Raw genomic sequence first — 17,206 nt, forward strand, 5'->3', positions numbered from 1 at the left:
GGAGAAATTGCTTCCAAATTACTTGTATGCCTATGTGCATACTGTCCAGATGAACGGTTACTAGAGTGTTTCTCAATTTTCTATTTTTTTACGGTTTTCTCCAAACCTAACCCTATATATATATATATATATATATATAGAGAGAGAGAGAGAGAGAGAGAGAGAGATAGATAGATAGATAGATAAGTGGAGGTTCAAACGAGAACACCTCCATTTTACGAGAACGCGGTAACACCCTTATCACATGTGATAATACGCGTGAGAGGACCCTGTGATGTGCGGACTTAGGCCGTGCCAAACGTTGTCTGCGTCTATGATTTAACATCACATGTGATGGTCTTGATGGATTATAGTATCATATCAACAACAACCTTATCACATGTGATAATCATTATGAAGGGACTTAGTGGTGTAAGGGTGACTTGGCCCGCAACCAATATCACATCGAAAATCGCACGTGTCTCTAATTTAGTATCACATGTGATTGTTTACAGTAAAAAGGTATTCTCGCATTCTCGTAAAATGAATGTGCTCTCGTTTGAACCCTTCCCTATATATATATATTTTAAAAATAATAATGAACAATTACTTTTTAATGTAATTTGCTTCTGAAATAGCCATAGTTTTGATTTACTTTATGTTTAACTAAGAATAAAATATGAATTTTTGTTTTTGATGCAAAGAAATGAAAAGGTACGAGTTCTTCAATAGCTTCATCTTGGGGTCTCTCGGTTTCATAAATCAGTTATATCCGACCCGAATTGTAAGGATATATTTGTTTCACAGGCCTAGCAAAAGCCCATTTATATATCCGACCCAAATTGTTGTCAGATCTTTGACAGGGACCGAAGTTGCACATAAATGAAAGTTGGAGGGTGCCATACACCATAAACGAAAAGAAACGGAACCCGTCGACAACAAAACCCAATTTGAAAACAATTTCATATCCGCCTTCACGTTTTCGTAGTCAGCAATATCCATATCGCCCTCCCTCTGTCTATATAAACATCATTAGTCCTTCCAAATTGTTCCCCATTTTCAAAGCAAAATCCCTCTTACTCCTCCACGAAATTCATGCAAAATGCTACGCCAGTTCTTCACATTGTGTGATTCTTATTGAAGTGCTGTAATCTTTTGTACCAATTGGGTTCACTGCGAACCGAGAAGCAATTTTTTGTATCAATTATCTGGTTTCTTGGGCTCTTTTTTCATCTCGAAGATCCGGTCTTTGCGATTTGTTTTTTGCAGCGGTGAGTTGATCGTTATCACCCGACATTTGGTGCATTTTTATTATGTCTTGTAGATTATTTAGGGTTTCAATGTAAAATTTAGTATGTAGATGCTGCTGCTATGTATACCGATTGCTTTAATTGTTTTCAAGCTCAGGACTGTAGCTTACCTAAAATTGAAAGGTTGAGGTTGGGGATTTTAGAGCTAAATTATGTGTTTACACCATGAAAATAAAGTTCGGATGGGGTGAGCTTCCTTTAGGTGGTTTCCTTGCCTTTGCTTTATGTATTTTAGGCTTGTAATTAGGGTTTCGAGTTAGAAGAGCGCGCATTGTTGTCCAACTTATAGTCTAAAATAAATTATCTGTAAGTTGCAATTATAACACATCAAAATTGCAAACATGATTTCATTCTATTGCCAAGATGCTTTGACATTATATATGTAAGTGTGTAACCACCTGTGGAATATAGTATATATACGTCATAATCTGCCATTGCTGAACTTTACATTCTATTCAAAGGCTTTGTTATTTCTCAATGTAGCTAGTAGCTTAATTTGTAGGTAAATCACTTGTTCTCAATGTAGCTAATAGCTTAATTTGTAGGTAAATCACTTGTTGGAGTCAGCATGTGTCCTTATATGAATTGAATTTTTCATAAGTATATCAATGAGCATTTGAAGATCTGGAATTTGGTTAATATCATATATTTGTCTTGTTATGCTCGAATAGCGAACCTTTATTATTTAGTCCTGCTTCCCTTTTTCCTACACGAGGATATGGGCATGGGGTTATGTCTAAAAATGATCCCACACTTGATATTTCTTTTTTGAAATTTGTGCAAGTGGCATGTGATCTTTATGGTGGTGATGATGATTTTTGTTGGCCTGACTTATTGTCGCAAGAACAATCAAAACTGAACCATGATGATTTGGTTTGGGTTGAATAAATGAAAGAAGTGGCCAAGTCATGATGATTTGGTTTGGGTTGGATAAGTGATAAATGCTTGTTTGGTTTGGTTGTTTGTTGTGTCTACATACCTTGATGAAACAAAAGCAATTGTACACACCCACACATGGACTAGTGAATACTTGGTTTTCCTATAGTTAACCTTACCGATAAGTAGTAACTAAAACCATATATTGTTATCAAACTTAGGGGTGCTGAATATGCTGCCAACCTACCAGTTTTGAAGTGTTTGGCAAATCTTATTCTGCTTATGAATTATTAGGGCCACTATAATGAGATTTTGAGAAGTAGATTAGGAGTTGGCACGGCGAAACTGATTTTTGAAGGTAAACAGTTAAACACAAGATTCCATAACCATCCCGAACTTTAATACTTTGTTGCAGCTAATTACCATATTATGAAAATGTGCATCCTAACATCCTCTTAGTAAAACTCCCTTTTTCCTTGACTATCACTTTTGCAATCAGCTCTATATTAGTCCATTGAAAAGTACTTTCTTTAATATCTTTTATAAATAAAAATTTAGTTATTTATCTTTCCCCTTCTATTTTCATTATCTTTGTTAGCAAAACTTTACATTCCTTTTGCTTTTTTGGGATCATTTACAAATAAATTCGTAAAAACAAACGTCCATTTCTAGCCTTCTGATGCAACATTTGTTGGTTAATAACAAGCAAATACTTACCAATTAAACAAAAGAAAAGATGATTGTCCAAGATTGTTAAATCTTAAGCACCGTTAGTTGAAATATCTTGTGACAAAACCATGGGGATTATGCATCTGTTAACAAGATCTGAGATTAATGTCAACATTGCCTTCTATTTTGGAACTGCATCTACGTTGGGTAGAATTGTGAGTGTAGTTATAACTTATAGGAGTAATAAAAATGTGACATCCCTTTGAGAAAGTGCTTTACATAAACAAGAAGTAAAAAATCCAAAGAGATACTTACATTGTGTCATACGAGTAGTATTATGATTCATAGAAGGATGCTGATGATTACATGATGTAGAATTAAGAGAGATGCTTGCATCACGGTGCTGTATTCCTGTATACAATTGACGTATGATGAGAAAGGACTTGAATTCTAGAATCAAGAAAGAACATGGCGTGTAGAATCGAGAGAGCTCCTAGCATTGACTTGTGTTTGGGAGCAATAACGCTAAGATGAATATATGAGGGAGAGAGATAGAGATAGAGATTAGGTATGTGGAAAGAGATATGAGAAAGTTGTTTTAGTAAGTTTTGGTCAAGATGACATTGTTTTGATTACGCTTGTAGAATGGGCATTTATAAAGTATTTACCCCAAAGGAAATCTCAAAAGAGTTGAAAGAGAAAAAGAACAATATAATACAATAGGATACGGATACCAAAATCTGCATTTGGTTTCTTTGTTCTCTTACTAATGTTCTTGGGTTTGCATTTATTATATTACTTCATTAAATAACAAAAATTTCTGGGGTACATATGGATCCACCTGAACCAAATTAGGATGCCTTGTGTTATGCCATGGTCTGGTTTGGTCTTACAGTCATTGAAATGAGGTTTGTGGTTTTGTCACATTTTTTATGCTTTATTTGTTTCAGTCATTTGATATTGTCATTTCTGTTATTTTTATGTGGGTAGAAATTACTATGTGCTTGTGTGTTATTGGAAGTAACCAGAACAGGAGATAGGACTAGCAAAATAGAGAAAGGAGGAAAATATATTAACAGGTGGACACTTCGCCTCCAACTTTACTCAAATTGGAATACCCTAGCTTGTGCATGATCAATCTTGTGGGTTGACATATCTTTATAGTTCATACTCTTCTCTAAGTCTCTGTACATAAACTCATTTATATGTGGCATGACCTAATCTATACCTTGAGATAGAAATCTCACTTGTAGAAGCCACCTTTTATAGTCTCCAATGTAAGGGTGGGGTTTGTTGGAATAGTGGAGCTTTCCAAAACAATGGTAATTTCACTAAAAGATCTCTTCCAACTTTTGTACATCTGAAGAGCTTGGTGATAAACTGATAATCCAACAAGTTTGAAAACATGAAATATACATATTCAACTGGGAAAGATAGACAAAGATAAAAAGTAAAGGATAAGAAAACAAAAAGAGCGCTAGGAGATGCAAATGGATATGTGAACGGGTCATATACTTCCTTTCCTTCTGAGATTCAAAATCTCATGTTACAATTGTGAGTTTGTGACCATAGTTGCCGTAGGCCTTATGCAACCCTAGTGACCAGGAGAATGTGAAGGACCTTATCGTTTAAGAGAATCTTTTTTGCTCTTTGTTTTAGCCAACGAATACAATGAACAAGAGAAGAGCAAGGAGAATAGAAAGTAAACTTTATAAACAATCAATTGTAATATGCATAATGGGTAGAGAGTTAGTAATAATAAACTTTAGGGCATGAGGAAATCGAGGTAGTAGTTGGAGAGTCATAGTCAGCGTTAAAGGCTAAAGAAGTCGAGGCTGCAGTCCATTTTAAGTTTTTATAGTCTTGACATAGTCTTTCTCTTAAAATTTTCTTATTGTAGCTAATTGGGTCTTAGGTAAACACTAAAATGTCCATCCAGGTCAAGACAATTCTGGATAAATTGGTATTAGTGTTTGATTATATGATATATTGAGGAGAATACCCTGAAAGAGTAGAGTCACAAGATTATCATTTGATTCATAATATTGTGTCTGCATGATTGGTTGAATCATGAGTGGTCGTCAATATGGAAGCTTATGATACGAACTCATACATGCCAATGATTACTTTGATTTTTATACCGCATAGGGGCTCAACCCAAAAGGACATGTTGGTTTTGCAGAAAATGTTTTGGATTACTGTATTGTGTGATTCTCTAGTTGACTAGGTTGAATATCATACATTCCATGCAAGATATTGTTGGTGTCATATACATGTGTATTCTGTAGTGAAACTTTTGTTCTGCAACCTTCTTGTCATTTTGTATCTTGATTCTTGGGGATGATTTTTCAACTTTAAAATCTAACTCCAACAATATTATTTTGAGTATCTTCTCTACATAAGGTGTCATCCATTTACGTTGGTTATTACCTGAGAACAAGGGAAAAGAGGAGTAGAGCGTATGCAGTGACCTTCCTTCAACCCAAAGAAATTGCACCAAGTGTCCCTATATGTAAATTTGGCATGCTCTCTCCTCAAACCACCCAGACATGTGTTGGAGCTCTTAAATCCCCGGTCCCTATGCATACGATGCAAGTTTTGGGTTAAGATTCAAACAATTTCTACATTGTGCAACTTATTTTTCCATGTTGAGCATGATTTGATAACAAACAGCCTGTAAGCACAAAAATGACAACAAAAAACTAACATTTACAATAAATCGACAATATACTTTCTTCAATAGTTTTTCTTGTTCTTATATCTTTTTTTATGTATAATCTTATGCATATGGTAGCGAAGCAATGTTGATTAATTTTTGGTAACGGTAGTCATATATCCTACTACTAGTTTACTCCTTGGTGATTCAAAAACAAGTTAACAACTAAATGCCTGAATACATACAGCAAAACCATTTGGAAAGTTATAAAACTTAGTTAGCACCCTGTCTTCTCATCACTGATTTTAGATTGATGAAGTTGGTCTTTTGAGCAAGTCTTGTGCGGCTGCATAATATTTAAGTGGGTCATCTCATCTCAGAATCATATTCTTTACTGCCTTGAAAATTTTGTTCTCAGACTCCAGTTTTCTTTTTTGTATTTAACTCCTTACAATATGAAATATCATGGTAATTGACGGTCAGGGGCTGCTAATATTAGATTTAACATACTTAATTAATGGGCTTATTCGCTAAGCCATATTCGTATGTTCGTTTTATTCGTTAAGCCCGTGGCTTAAATGGGCTTCATCGGCCAGTCGGGGGGGGGGGGTAGCTGTATCAATTCAGTAAGCCATCATATTTCCCCCTCAATACCCTTTTCTTTAAACCTGCCTCTGCTATCATCATTTCACTCTTGCTATCTTTGTGGACATTCAACCTTCAAATTCATTCCTTCCCCTTCTAAGCTCTAATGACCCTTTCTTTCCTTTGGATTCTGAATTATTTGATTCTGTGTTTGAGCTAAGACACCTAGAGGCTTTTTACTGGTGAAAGGTACTTTCTTGAATTCATCAATGATATGTTTTTTAACCATTTTATCAACCTTGGTGAATCCTGTAACTCCACCCCCATCAAGGTCCTGTAAATATGGACTGTTCAAAGGGTTTAGCAATTCCAGATTTGATGTAAACATCTGACCCCGCCATGTGAAATAGCTCTGCTGATCCCTCTCGTTTTAGGGCTGGAATTGAGCCCTGGTTTTCTCTCGTTTTGTTGTTTGAAATTGAGCCCTGATTCAGGGCTGGAAATCAGGTCAAGACTTGGAAGTTTAATCAAATGCCCTGACAAGTTTCTCTTACCGATTGCTCCTTGAGTGGAGTTTGCTTTGGTTTGCTTTTTCTTTTTCTTAAAGGGTTTTACTGGGAAGATCAATCCGCCTGTTGACGAGATGAATTTTAAAAAAGACCTGAAGTTGCTGATTCTGTTGAAATTATGAATGTTCAATCTGGTAGTGTGGGGATATGTGTGTGAACTCGTTGGATGGTTCGAAGTAGTTGATTCTGTTGATTATTGTTGTCTCTTACAACAGTGCCATCAATGAAAATGTCAGATGGCTTAATGTGTCTGGATACGAGGTTGTGAGAAATAGTTTACTTTCTAATAGGTAGGTGAAGAGTGGTTGAGGAAAACAAGTTGAACTATCTCTTGTGGATTCAATAACCTACCGTAAAATACACCTTTGATGATCTGCCACAGTATACACTTATGCTTGTGAAACAAAACTAATACATCAGATCACTTTTCAGACAACCAAGACAATGAATATGGTTTGATAAACTATCACCAATACACAAGGTTCACAACTTAATAGTGCTATAGTTATTGCTATTACAAGGTCAATCTGAGCTCTATTCTATTGAATTATTCACTACCAAATGAGAGTATTTATTACTATAATAATCTTCGACCAACACAGTTTTATAGGGTTCCTGGACAGGCCACTTTTGCAATGATGCAACATGAGATGGAGTCCCAGATTCATTACCTCGAGCAAGTAGCATACAGTTCAGTGCTACGAGCTTTCAAAGCACAATCCGATGCCCTTTCATGGGTATGGTTTACGCCTTTACAAATCTATATCCTGGATTTAGTTTGTTTTCTGCTGAGTGGCCTAAATGCTCGGTGATGTATACAATATCTCAGGAGAAGGAAGGATTAATAACAGAACTTCGGAAAGAACTGCGAGTTTCTGATGACGAGCATAGAGAACTACTCTCCAAGGTAAATACCGACGACATCATTATAAGGATCAGGGAGTGGAGGACTTCAGGGGGGACCCGTAGTGCAATGCTCAACATTCCCCAATCTATCCATGACCCAATTTCACTGAGTCCGACTGTTTCAGCATCTCGGAAGAGGCAAAAGACATCTATGCCCCTGTCTTTACCCACTCAGTCGTTTTCTGGCTTGGGAGCTGGAATCCAAACCCCTAAACCTGTGAGTTGATTAAGAATTCAAATATGTATGTGATATTAAATAATGTTTTTAATTCTTGACTGATGGGTCATTGAATGTCAATGAAGTCCCCAAGGTACCCCTTAATGGGGAGAACTCCACGGGGAATGCTTTCAAATCATGGGTCTTCTGCTATTTCCATAGCAAATGAAGCAACTGATGTGGGTACAAGGGATCAATTGATTGGGAGGAAACTAAGAACCAGATGGCCTGATGACAACAACTTTTATGAGGCTGTCATAGTTGACTACAATCCTGTACAGGTATGTTATAGGTTCCTTTAGCTTAATTGGGTGGCAGCAACAGGAAAGATATCTTATGGGGGGAAGACTATAGTAGATGCTATTTAAGTGAGATCATATCTTTTGGCCTAATGTTCTTATTTCGTTGGCATCTGAATCAACTTGTTATTTCTTCTTCACAACATCCTGATTATCTTCATTGTTCTATTGATCATTTTTGATAGATTTTTGTGATATTTTTACGACTTCTTGAGATGTGATATTCATATAATATCATTTTTTTTGTAAATTGATGCAAGTGATCTGCTCCTTAATGTCCAAATTTAACTTTTCTTTTCTGAGCAGTTGATATTCTAAAAATTCTCTGATTCTCTCCATTTGTAAATTTAATTGGGTAAATATCACTGTCTATAGTTTCTCTATTAATGTAATTTATAATGTATTTTTATCTCTCTTAACATATCTTCACTACATTAAAAGGCCCTTGGCCCAATGGCATTAACCCACCAAACTAACTTTGAGGTTTGGGGGTTCAAGTCTCATAAAAGACAAGTATGAGCTGTGAGAGTTTCCCCCTTGCCCAAAATTTTGAATATTATATCTTTTACTATTATAATCTGTAGATTTTTTGTTTGAATGCCTACTCCATTCATTCTCTATGATTTCATTTTCCAATTTGTACTGTTTTATGATCCACCATATAGAGCTTAATCATTGTTCCTGTGATGGATTAGTGAATAAGTGGGTCACTTGAACATGTAATGTGGTGAAGAAGGGATTTGCACACCATACATATTTATCAATGCAGAAAGTTTTCTTCTCATCTCAGTATCCAATTATGCCTGTAATTGTTTTTGTTAAGAAATTACTAGAGATCTTTTAGTGAATTTGGATGCTTGAGGCAGAGAATTTTATTAGATGAGAAAAAAATGTTAGTCTTCTTTTTTCTCTCAAATAAAAGCCTCATTGGCGCCTGCTCCAGTCCCCTTACGAAACTTTCGTTATTGGGTTAGCCGTGGTTAGGCCTTGAATCTAAAAAAAAATACAGTATTTCTAATTAGAATAAATAAATAGGATTTGGTTTGTTTAAGTGTTTACAACATGACCTACTTATTTATAGGCTAAACAAAAAAGAAAATAACAGACTAACTAAACTAAGTCTACTAGAACTAAAGTCACACCACTCGACAAATCTCCACCTTGACTTTAATTCTACAAAGATTTTACTTCTAGTTATCAATGTTTGGGAGATCTAAACAATGTCTGAACTTGTTTAAAGAAACAAGTTTAGTAAGTGCATCAGCTGGGTTATCATCAGTCTTCACTTTAACTCTTCTTTCTGACCGTATGAAATGATAACAACGTCTATGTGCTTCGTTCTTTCATGATGCACCTGATTTTTCGCAACACAAATAGCACTTAAACTGTCACAAAAAATCATAGCTTGATCTTGATGAAATCCAAGATCTCCAAGCAGACCCTTCGGCCAAATCTCTTCCTTAGCCTCTGTAAGGATAAAGCAACTGATGGTTGTAATGTTGCTTTCTAGCTTACTAAGGCATCTCCAACAGTGAACACATAACCCGTTAATGATCTTCGATTGTCAAGGTCAGCTGCATAATCTGAGTCTGAATACCCAACAACAAAACTGTCTCCTTTTCCTCCATAAATGAGACCTACATCAGCTGAACCTTTAAGATACTGAAAAATACGTGTTACAGCAGCCCAATGTTCCTTTCCTGGACAAGCCATATAGCGCGAAACGACACTAATGGCACGAGCTATGTCAGGCCTAGTACAGACCATAACATACATAAGACTTCCCCACAATGCTTGAATAAGGAACTTTGTTCATATACTCCACTTCAACTTCTGTTTGAGGAGCCAAAGCCACCGATAACCTGAAATTTGCAGATGGAGTGCTCAAAGGCTTTGCCGAAGCCATATCAAACCGAGAAAGTATCTTCAAGATGTAACTTTTCTGTGACAAGAAAAGTTTTTGTCTAGATCTGTCTCGAACTATTTCCATCCGAAGTATTTTTTGAGCAACTCACAAATCTTTCATATCAAACTCAAAATTATGGAGTTGTTTCAACCTCTTAATTTCAGCCATATCTCGAGCTGCTACCGACATATCATCGACATAAAGTAGCAAATACACACGTGAACCATCAGCTACTTTCTTATGATATATGCGGCAATCATAAGGGCTTCGATTAAAACCATGTTTCACCAAAAGCTGTCAAATCGCTTATACCACTGCCTCAGAGATTGCTTCAACCCGTAAAGCGATTTCTTGAGCTTACAAACATAATCTTCCTTTTCTTGAACCACAAATCCTTCCGGTTGACTCATATAAATTTCTTCTTCAAGATCTCCATGCAAGAACGCTGTTTTAACATCCAACTGTTCCAACTCCAAATTTTGTTGTGCTACTAGTGCCAACAGCACTCGTATGGATGTATGACGCACCACCAGTGAGAATATTTCATTATAAGCAACCCCTTGCTCTTGGCTATAACCTCTAGCCACCAAATGAGCCTTAATTCTCACATTTTCAGCTCCTGGCAGCCCTTCTTTCCGCTTAAAAATCCACTTACAGGTCACAACTTTTCTGCCTTGAGGTAATTTGACCAATTCCTAAGTCCTATTTTTGTGAAGGGACTCCATTTATTCACTCATGGCTACTATCCACACATCAGCCTCCTTTGTTGTGATTGCTTCTCTATAAGTAGATGGCTCAAAGAACTCCCAATTCTTCAACAACTTGTAATGCATAGGCCACCATGTCGTCAAAACCATACGGAATTGGCCTCCCGACTTGTCTTCGAGGCTTGTCTAAAGCTATGGACTGAAATTCCATAGGCTGGTGCTGACTTTCGGACTCAACAGGTCCTGTTTGAATCATGTTACTGCGCTGTCCAAAGACATTCTCACCCTCATCTGAATCATTTAACTCATGCTCTATCTGTTCGGAGATCCTCTCCTCTTGGTCTTTTGAAGTAGATGAAGTAGACGAATACCGTACGTCACTCAACATACTTCCTTCATCAAATATTACATCATGGCTGAGAATTACCTTTGTTTCATCAAGTGACCGGATTCTATACCCTTTTACTTCAGCACCATATCCCATAAACAACCCTTCTTTGACCTTGGTTCCAACTTTCCTTCACTCACATGGTAGTATGAAGGACAACCAAACACCCGTAAATTCGTGTAACCAGCTGGCTTACCGGACCACGTTTTAGTAGGGGTTTTACAACCAATTGCTGTTGCCGGAGACCTATTCACCAGGTAACAAATCGTGTTTAACGCCTCAGCCCGAAAACCTCTAGACAACTCTGCATTTGACAGCACATATCTAACTCTTTCTAGCAGCGTTCCATTCATCCTTTCGGCCACTCCATTTTGCTGTGGAGTGTGCCTTGCAGTTCCTTCATCTTTACAAAACCGGTCAAACTCATTCGAACGAAATTCCAAACCATTATCAGTTCGCAACCTCTTTATCTTCTTCCCAACTTGATTTTCAATGAGAACCTTTCATTCTTTGAACTTCTCAAATGACTCACTTTTATCAGTTTATGTTTCATGATAAACACCCAAGTCATCCTAGAGTAATCGTCAACAATTGAGAGGAAATAACGGCCACCACCAAGAGAAGAAATCTGTGAATGACCCCAACAATCAGCATGTAGATAGTCCAAAGTAGACTTGGTATTATGGAGAGCCTTTGAAAAACTCACTCTCCTTTGTTTTCCACAGATACAATGCTCATAAAAGCCGAGTTAAGCAACTTTATGACCTCCAAGAAGTCCTTGCTTGCTGAGCATGAGCATGCCTTTCTCACTAACATGCCCCAGCCTCATATGCCACAAGAGTGTCAAATCTGACTCGTTTTTATCAGAATTAAAGGCTGGCGATGCTGACCCAACAACCATGTTGCTTTCAAGCACATACAAGGTACCTTTCTTGACTCCTTTCATCACCACTAATGCACCTTTAGAGACCTGGACTACTTTTTCACAGCTGTACTTGAAACCTTTGGAATCTAAGGCTCCCAAAAAAACCTAATTCTTTTTCAAATCAGGTACGTGACGAACATCAGCCAAAGTTCTCACTACCCCGTCTTGCATTTTGATACTTAGCGAACCTATTCCAACAACATAACACGGAACATCGTTCCCCATTAAAACACTTCCTGTTGCAACCTTTTCATAAGTATCAAACCAGGCCTTATTCGGTGTCATGTGAAACGAACACTCGGAGTGAAGAATCCACTCATCTTGCTGACTTTTAGAGTCGACTACTGAAAGAACCAGATCAGCCTCTGAACCCGAATCATCTTTATCAACAGCAGCAGATGCCTTCTCTTTTCGTTTCGGACCTTCATTTTTCCAATGTCCAAGATCACCACACCTGTGACATACATCTTTCGGGCTAGCTTTCGATCCTCGACCCTTCAATCTTTGATTGACTTCTTCCTTTCCACTTGCCTTTACCTTTCTCTCGACCCTTTTCTCTACCTTCATTTACCACTCACAAACCAACAAATTGGCTTTCAGTTCCATTTTCGGAAGCTTTATGGCGTAATTCTCGTGAATGCGAACTTGATCGAACTTCTTCCAAAGTAATTGTGTCCCTTCCAACTACAAATGAGTTGACAAAATTTTCGTATGAGGGTGGCAATGAAACCAATAAAATGAGGGTAGCAATCTCATCTTGAACTTTGACCTCAACATTCTTTAAATCCATAAGAATGAAGTTTAACTCGTCAAGATGTTCCTTCAATGGCATCCCTTCCTTCATTCGAAGCGAAAATAACCTTTGCTTTAGCAACAACTTGTTTGTTAAAGACTGTCATGTAGAGACTTTCAAGTTTCATCCATAAAGATACGGCAGTCTCCTCATTTGTGACCTCGTAAATCACTTCATCTGCCAAGGACAACAAGATGGTGCTGTGAGCCTTCTCATCTTGTTGATTAAACTCCATGTCGGCCATATTTGCAGGTCTTTCTCCAGCCAAGGGAGTCCAAATTCCTTGTTGTTTTAGGAGAGCTCTCATCTTAATTCGCCATAAGCTGAAATTATTTTTACAAGTAAACTTGTCGATCTTTATCATTTGTGGAGGCATCACCAAAATCTTGATTGAATCGAGGCAAGTGCTTTCAATCACCAAAGGATGACCAATTCCAGTCGCCCTCCACCTAGAATCGAACACTAGTCGCCAATTGATCAAAAATTAAAGTCGCCAGTCACCAGTTGATCACTAATTTCAATTGCCAGACACCAATCGATCACTAATTTTAGTTGCTAGACTCCAATTGATCACTAATTTCAAGATGCCTGTTCCCAATCGATCGCCAATTTGGCAATTTCAATTCCAGAAAACCAATCGATTACCAATTTCAGTTGCCAAACTCCAATTGATCACTAATTTCAAGATGCCGGTTCCCAATCGATCGCCATTTTCAATTCTGGAAACCAATCGATCACCAATTTCAATTCCGGAGACCAATCGATCGTCAATTTCAGATGTAGCTCTACCTTGAATCCCGTTGACTTGAATTGGACTTCAAGATTGACGCAATTGATTGCCAAGATTGCAATCGGAAGGAGCAATTTCAAAACACAGGTCGACTTGATCAATCGCAGAATCAAGAACCGAAAAAATCCAGAACCAACAAAAGCGTGTCTTTGATCACCACGCTCTGATACCAATTTGTTAAGAAATTACTAGAGATCTTGTAGTGAATTTGGATGCGTGAGGCAGAGAATTTTATTAGATGAGAAAAATGTGCAGTGTTTACAACATAACCCACTTATTTATAGGCTAAACAGAAAAGAAAATAACAGACTAACTAGACTAAGTCTACTAGAACTAAAGTCACACCACTCGACAGTTTTTTATATGTAAAACAAATAATCTGTTGTGTCTTTTTGTTTGAACTGACCAGTCCTTGAAAGCACAGATATTACATGTTCAGTTCATGTGAATCTAGCAAGTAGCATCCATCATTGTTAATATATAAATTTTTGCAGGGACGTCATGCTCTACTTTATAATAAGAATACACCACAGGAAAGCTTTGAATGGGTTAATCTCAAGGAGGTAAAGTGTTGTCATCATCTCTAGTGTTTTATGTTGGCATGCTACGGTTATTCATGGAAAGCAAATGATGGTGGACCAACCAACTTGAGACACTTCAATCCGTCACAAAATTTCAATTTGAAACAATTTTCAATTTGCTGTCACGCATGTTCTTTTCGTTAACAGCAAACATATAACTCCAACATTAACTCTGAAGCTAAGTGTTAGAGCATCTCCAGTGCACTCCCTACATCCATTCTTTAACTAATGTAGGTAGACAAAACCAAAACAAGATCACTCCAATGCACTCCCTACATTGGCTCCCTATCCTAATTAACGTTATCTCCTCCCTACATGTGGGGAGCTCCCTACGATATAACTACATTATTTTATTATTATCTGTTTTATTAGTAATTGAAGTATGTAAAGAACATATATTAGAGTAAACAATAAATTATTAATAATATGCAGCTAATAATGTAGGGAGCATAAAGAACACTTCTTAGACTGATTTTTAGGCAAATTACTCCCTACCTTAGTTTAAATATCGGGAGTATGATTGGAGATGCTCATATACCTCAGCCCAAGAATTTCTCTATCATATAAATATTTATATGTTCCAAGACGATTTGTCCAAGCATGAGATAGAATAACAACCTGTTGAACTAAGCATGATAGATTTTGTACAGAACTCATCTACCTACTATTTGTTTCCATTGAATATCCTGAATTCCCTGTTTTATCCTGTAGTGAATTTGGTTCATGTTCAAGTAAGATAATGGGGTTCAGGTGTCGATTCTGCTTTATATTACCATTAGCTACTAGTCTGTGCCAATGAGCACACTATCTGGTTATGAGCTTTAACATGAAGTCTACACTTTGATGCCATGTAGATTCTCTAAGAGTCTCTTGAAGTGTATATATTACTCTTTGGGTTCTATATTAAAGAATTTGTTGCACTGTGTTTCCTTTTGTATACTTCAGAGTACATCTTACAATTGTTATCTAGGTCTGAAATGTAACAAATAAACAAATCTTCTGCATGATGCCAAAAGTTCCTCATAGATTTTTGTATGGATTGCATAAATTTGTATCAGCTTTTCTTACTTGAATGATCACGCACACACACATCTCTCTCTCTTTATCTGCAATTCTGCATGTCTGCCTCTAAAAAATTGGCAGTTTGATAAAGTTGTGAGTTTGGATCCTTTGTTGTTCTTTCTATTATTCAACACAATTCTAGCTAGTAGCTACTATCTGTCTATAAACTCATAATATAATGCTGAAAGCTTTTGGTAGTCATTTCACTCTGGCGATCTTAGAAATTAGTCGAAGTGAGTTCACAATGAACATCAACAAACAGTAGTCTCCATCCCTCACTCCATGTGTGTGTATGTGATTATTCTCTCCAGATCTTTTCTTGACCCTTCTGCTAATTCTAATTTGTAATCATCTGAATCATTAAAGTCTTTCACAATATGCGTTGGACACAGGTCAATAGCCATGAAGGCTATGGACAATTTGTGAGAAACTCGCATGATTTAGAAGAAGACTGGTTCAACCTTGAATGCTGCCAAACTTGTGGTCCAACTAATACAAACAAGAGTGAAAAATTTTGATCAATGATTTGCCTATTTTATACCTTTGTTGCCTGCTGATTGTGATAATTATATGACTTACTTTGCCAAACAGATATGGTAGATCATGCTAACATTAAGTAGGAGATGTCTTTTGGGATCAGTTTGCACTGTCTTTTAAGATTTTGCATGCATGTGTTCACATTTAGTTGAGATGGAATCTGCTTTCAAATAATTTAATTATCATGGAAAATTTCAGTTTCTCTAAACAATTCCCCATTGCCAGATTCCTCCGGAGGATATCCAATGGATAGGTGAGGACCCAGGATCTGATCAAGTTAGTCATGGTGGACAAGGACATGGATTTGGTAATCAAGTTAGCCATGGAGTTAGTAGAGGTAGAGGGAACCCAAAGGAGCAATCGCGAAAAGGATACCCACCATCGCAGAATGGTGATATGAAGGCTTCAGATGAAATAGAGATATTTCACACTGACACTCTTATAAAGGAGGTACTTTAATTTATGATCTTGATACCTTTTTCCTCTACCCATGGCCCACCAGTACACAAAAAATTATTTTTCTTTGCCCTGAACCTTGATCTTGGCAGGTGGAAAAAGTATTTGATGCTACTCATCCTGATCTGCTTGAAATAGAGAAGGCAAAGAAAATGCTCAAGGTATGACTTGGAAACCAATCCATTAATTTCTGAAGAAGTTTGTTTCCATGTCAAAGCATTTGATATTTTAATTTTGTGGATGATCTAGGAACATGAACGAGCACTGATTGATGTCATTGCGAAGCTCGCAGATGCATCCGACAGTGATAGCGGTAATAATCACGATGGCTTGCTCTTTTTAATTTTTGTGATGTAATTTATGTAGGCTGTATGTATTGCCAGGGGAAGATTCGAATTTAGAAAGGCAAAAAAAGTCGAGTACGTAATAAATAATAAATGATTCATATGTGAATCGTTGGTAAACCCAGAAAACATCCATTCGAAGATGCATATGTGAACCCACGTTTTCTTTTAGCAAATGATTCACATATGAATAATTTGTTAATTTTGTGAAATCAGGTGGAGATGCACGATTCGTGCATGGGCATGGGCATGGGCATGGACAAGGGATGGATGGAGAGGTAGGAGGAGGCAGATACGGCAGCAGCAACCATTATGGAAGATCGGATGGTACAGCAGCAATGGGGAGAGGAAGCATAACAGCAGCAACTGATAACCAGGCAGAAGAGTATGTGGATATCATCTAGTAATATACATGGTAAACCTCTCTTCTTATCTTAACTTAAAAAGAATGACAAAAAATTAGAGTTTTAGTTATTAAGATTCAGGATTTTGTTATGTTTTGTATAGATGATGGTATAAAAGTAGAAGAATATATTATGCACATACCTATATTCAAAGCTCAAACTTTCATTCTACCTTTCTATCTCTGTATTTACAAAATAATACTTGCCATTGACATTGCCATTGCCATTTGAACCTATATTCATTGCT

General features: G+C 37.0%; 1 protein-coding gene across 3 annotated transcripts; it reads left to right on the forward strand.

Moving 5' to 3' along the window:
- Positions 1 to 1,032: 1,032 nt before the first annotated feature.
- On the forward strand, positions 1,033 to 17,119 carry LOC112506652 (protein EMSY-LIKE 1-like). Of its 3 annotated transcripts, none has more exons than XM_025110862.1 (9): positions 1,033 to 1,250; positions 7,247 to 7,381; positions 7,474 to 7,767; positions 7,854 to 8,048; positions 14,070 to 14,138; positions 15,981 to 16,205; positions 16,304 to 16,372; positions 16,461 to 16,524; positions 16,772 to 17,119. In XM_025110862.1, the coding sequence occupies exons 2-9, from the start codon at positions 7,280 to 7,282 to the stop codon at positions 16,957 to 16,959; spliced, it is 1,206 nt and encodes a 401-aa protein (XP_024966630.1). In that variant the 5' UTR covers positions 1,033 to 1,250; positions 7,247 to 7,279; the 3' UTR covers positions 16,960 to 17,119. The 3 variants fall into 3 exon arrangements, with proteins under 3 accessions (XP_024966630.1, XP_024966631.1, XP_024966632.1); XM_025110863.1 differs by having other exon boundaries at positions 7,255 to 7,381; XM_025110864.1 differs by lacking the exon at positions 7,854 to 8,048.
- Positions 17,120 to 17,206: the final 87 nt, after the last annotated feature.

Source organism: Cynara cardunculus (assembly GCF_001531365.2).
Source record: "Cynara cardunculus var. scolymus isolate 2C chromosome LG 2, CcrdV1, whole genome shotgun sequence".
Lineage (NCBI taxonomy): Eukaryota > Viridiplantae > Streptophyta > Magnoliopsida > Asterales > Asteraceae > Cynara > Cynara cardunculus.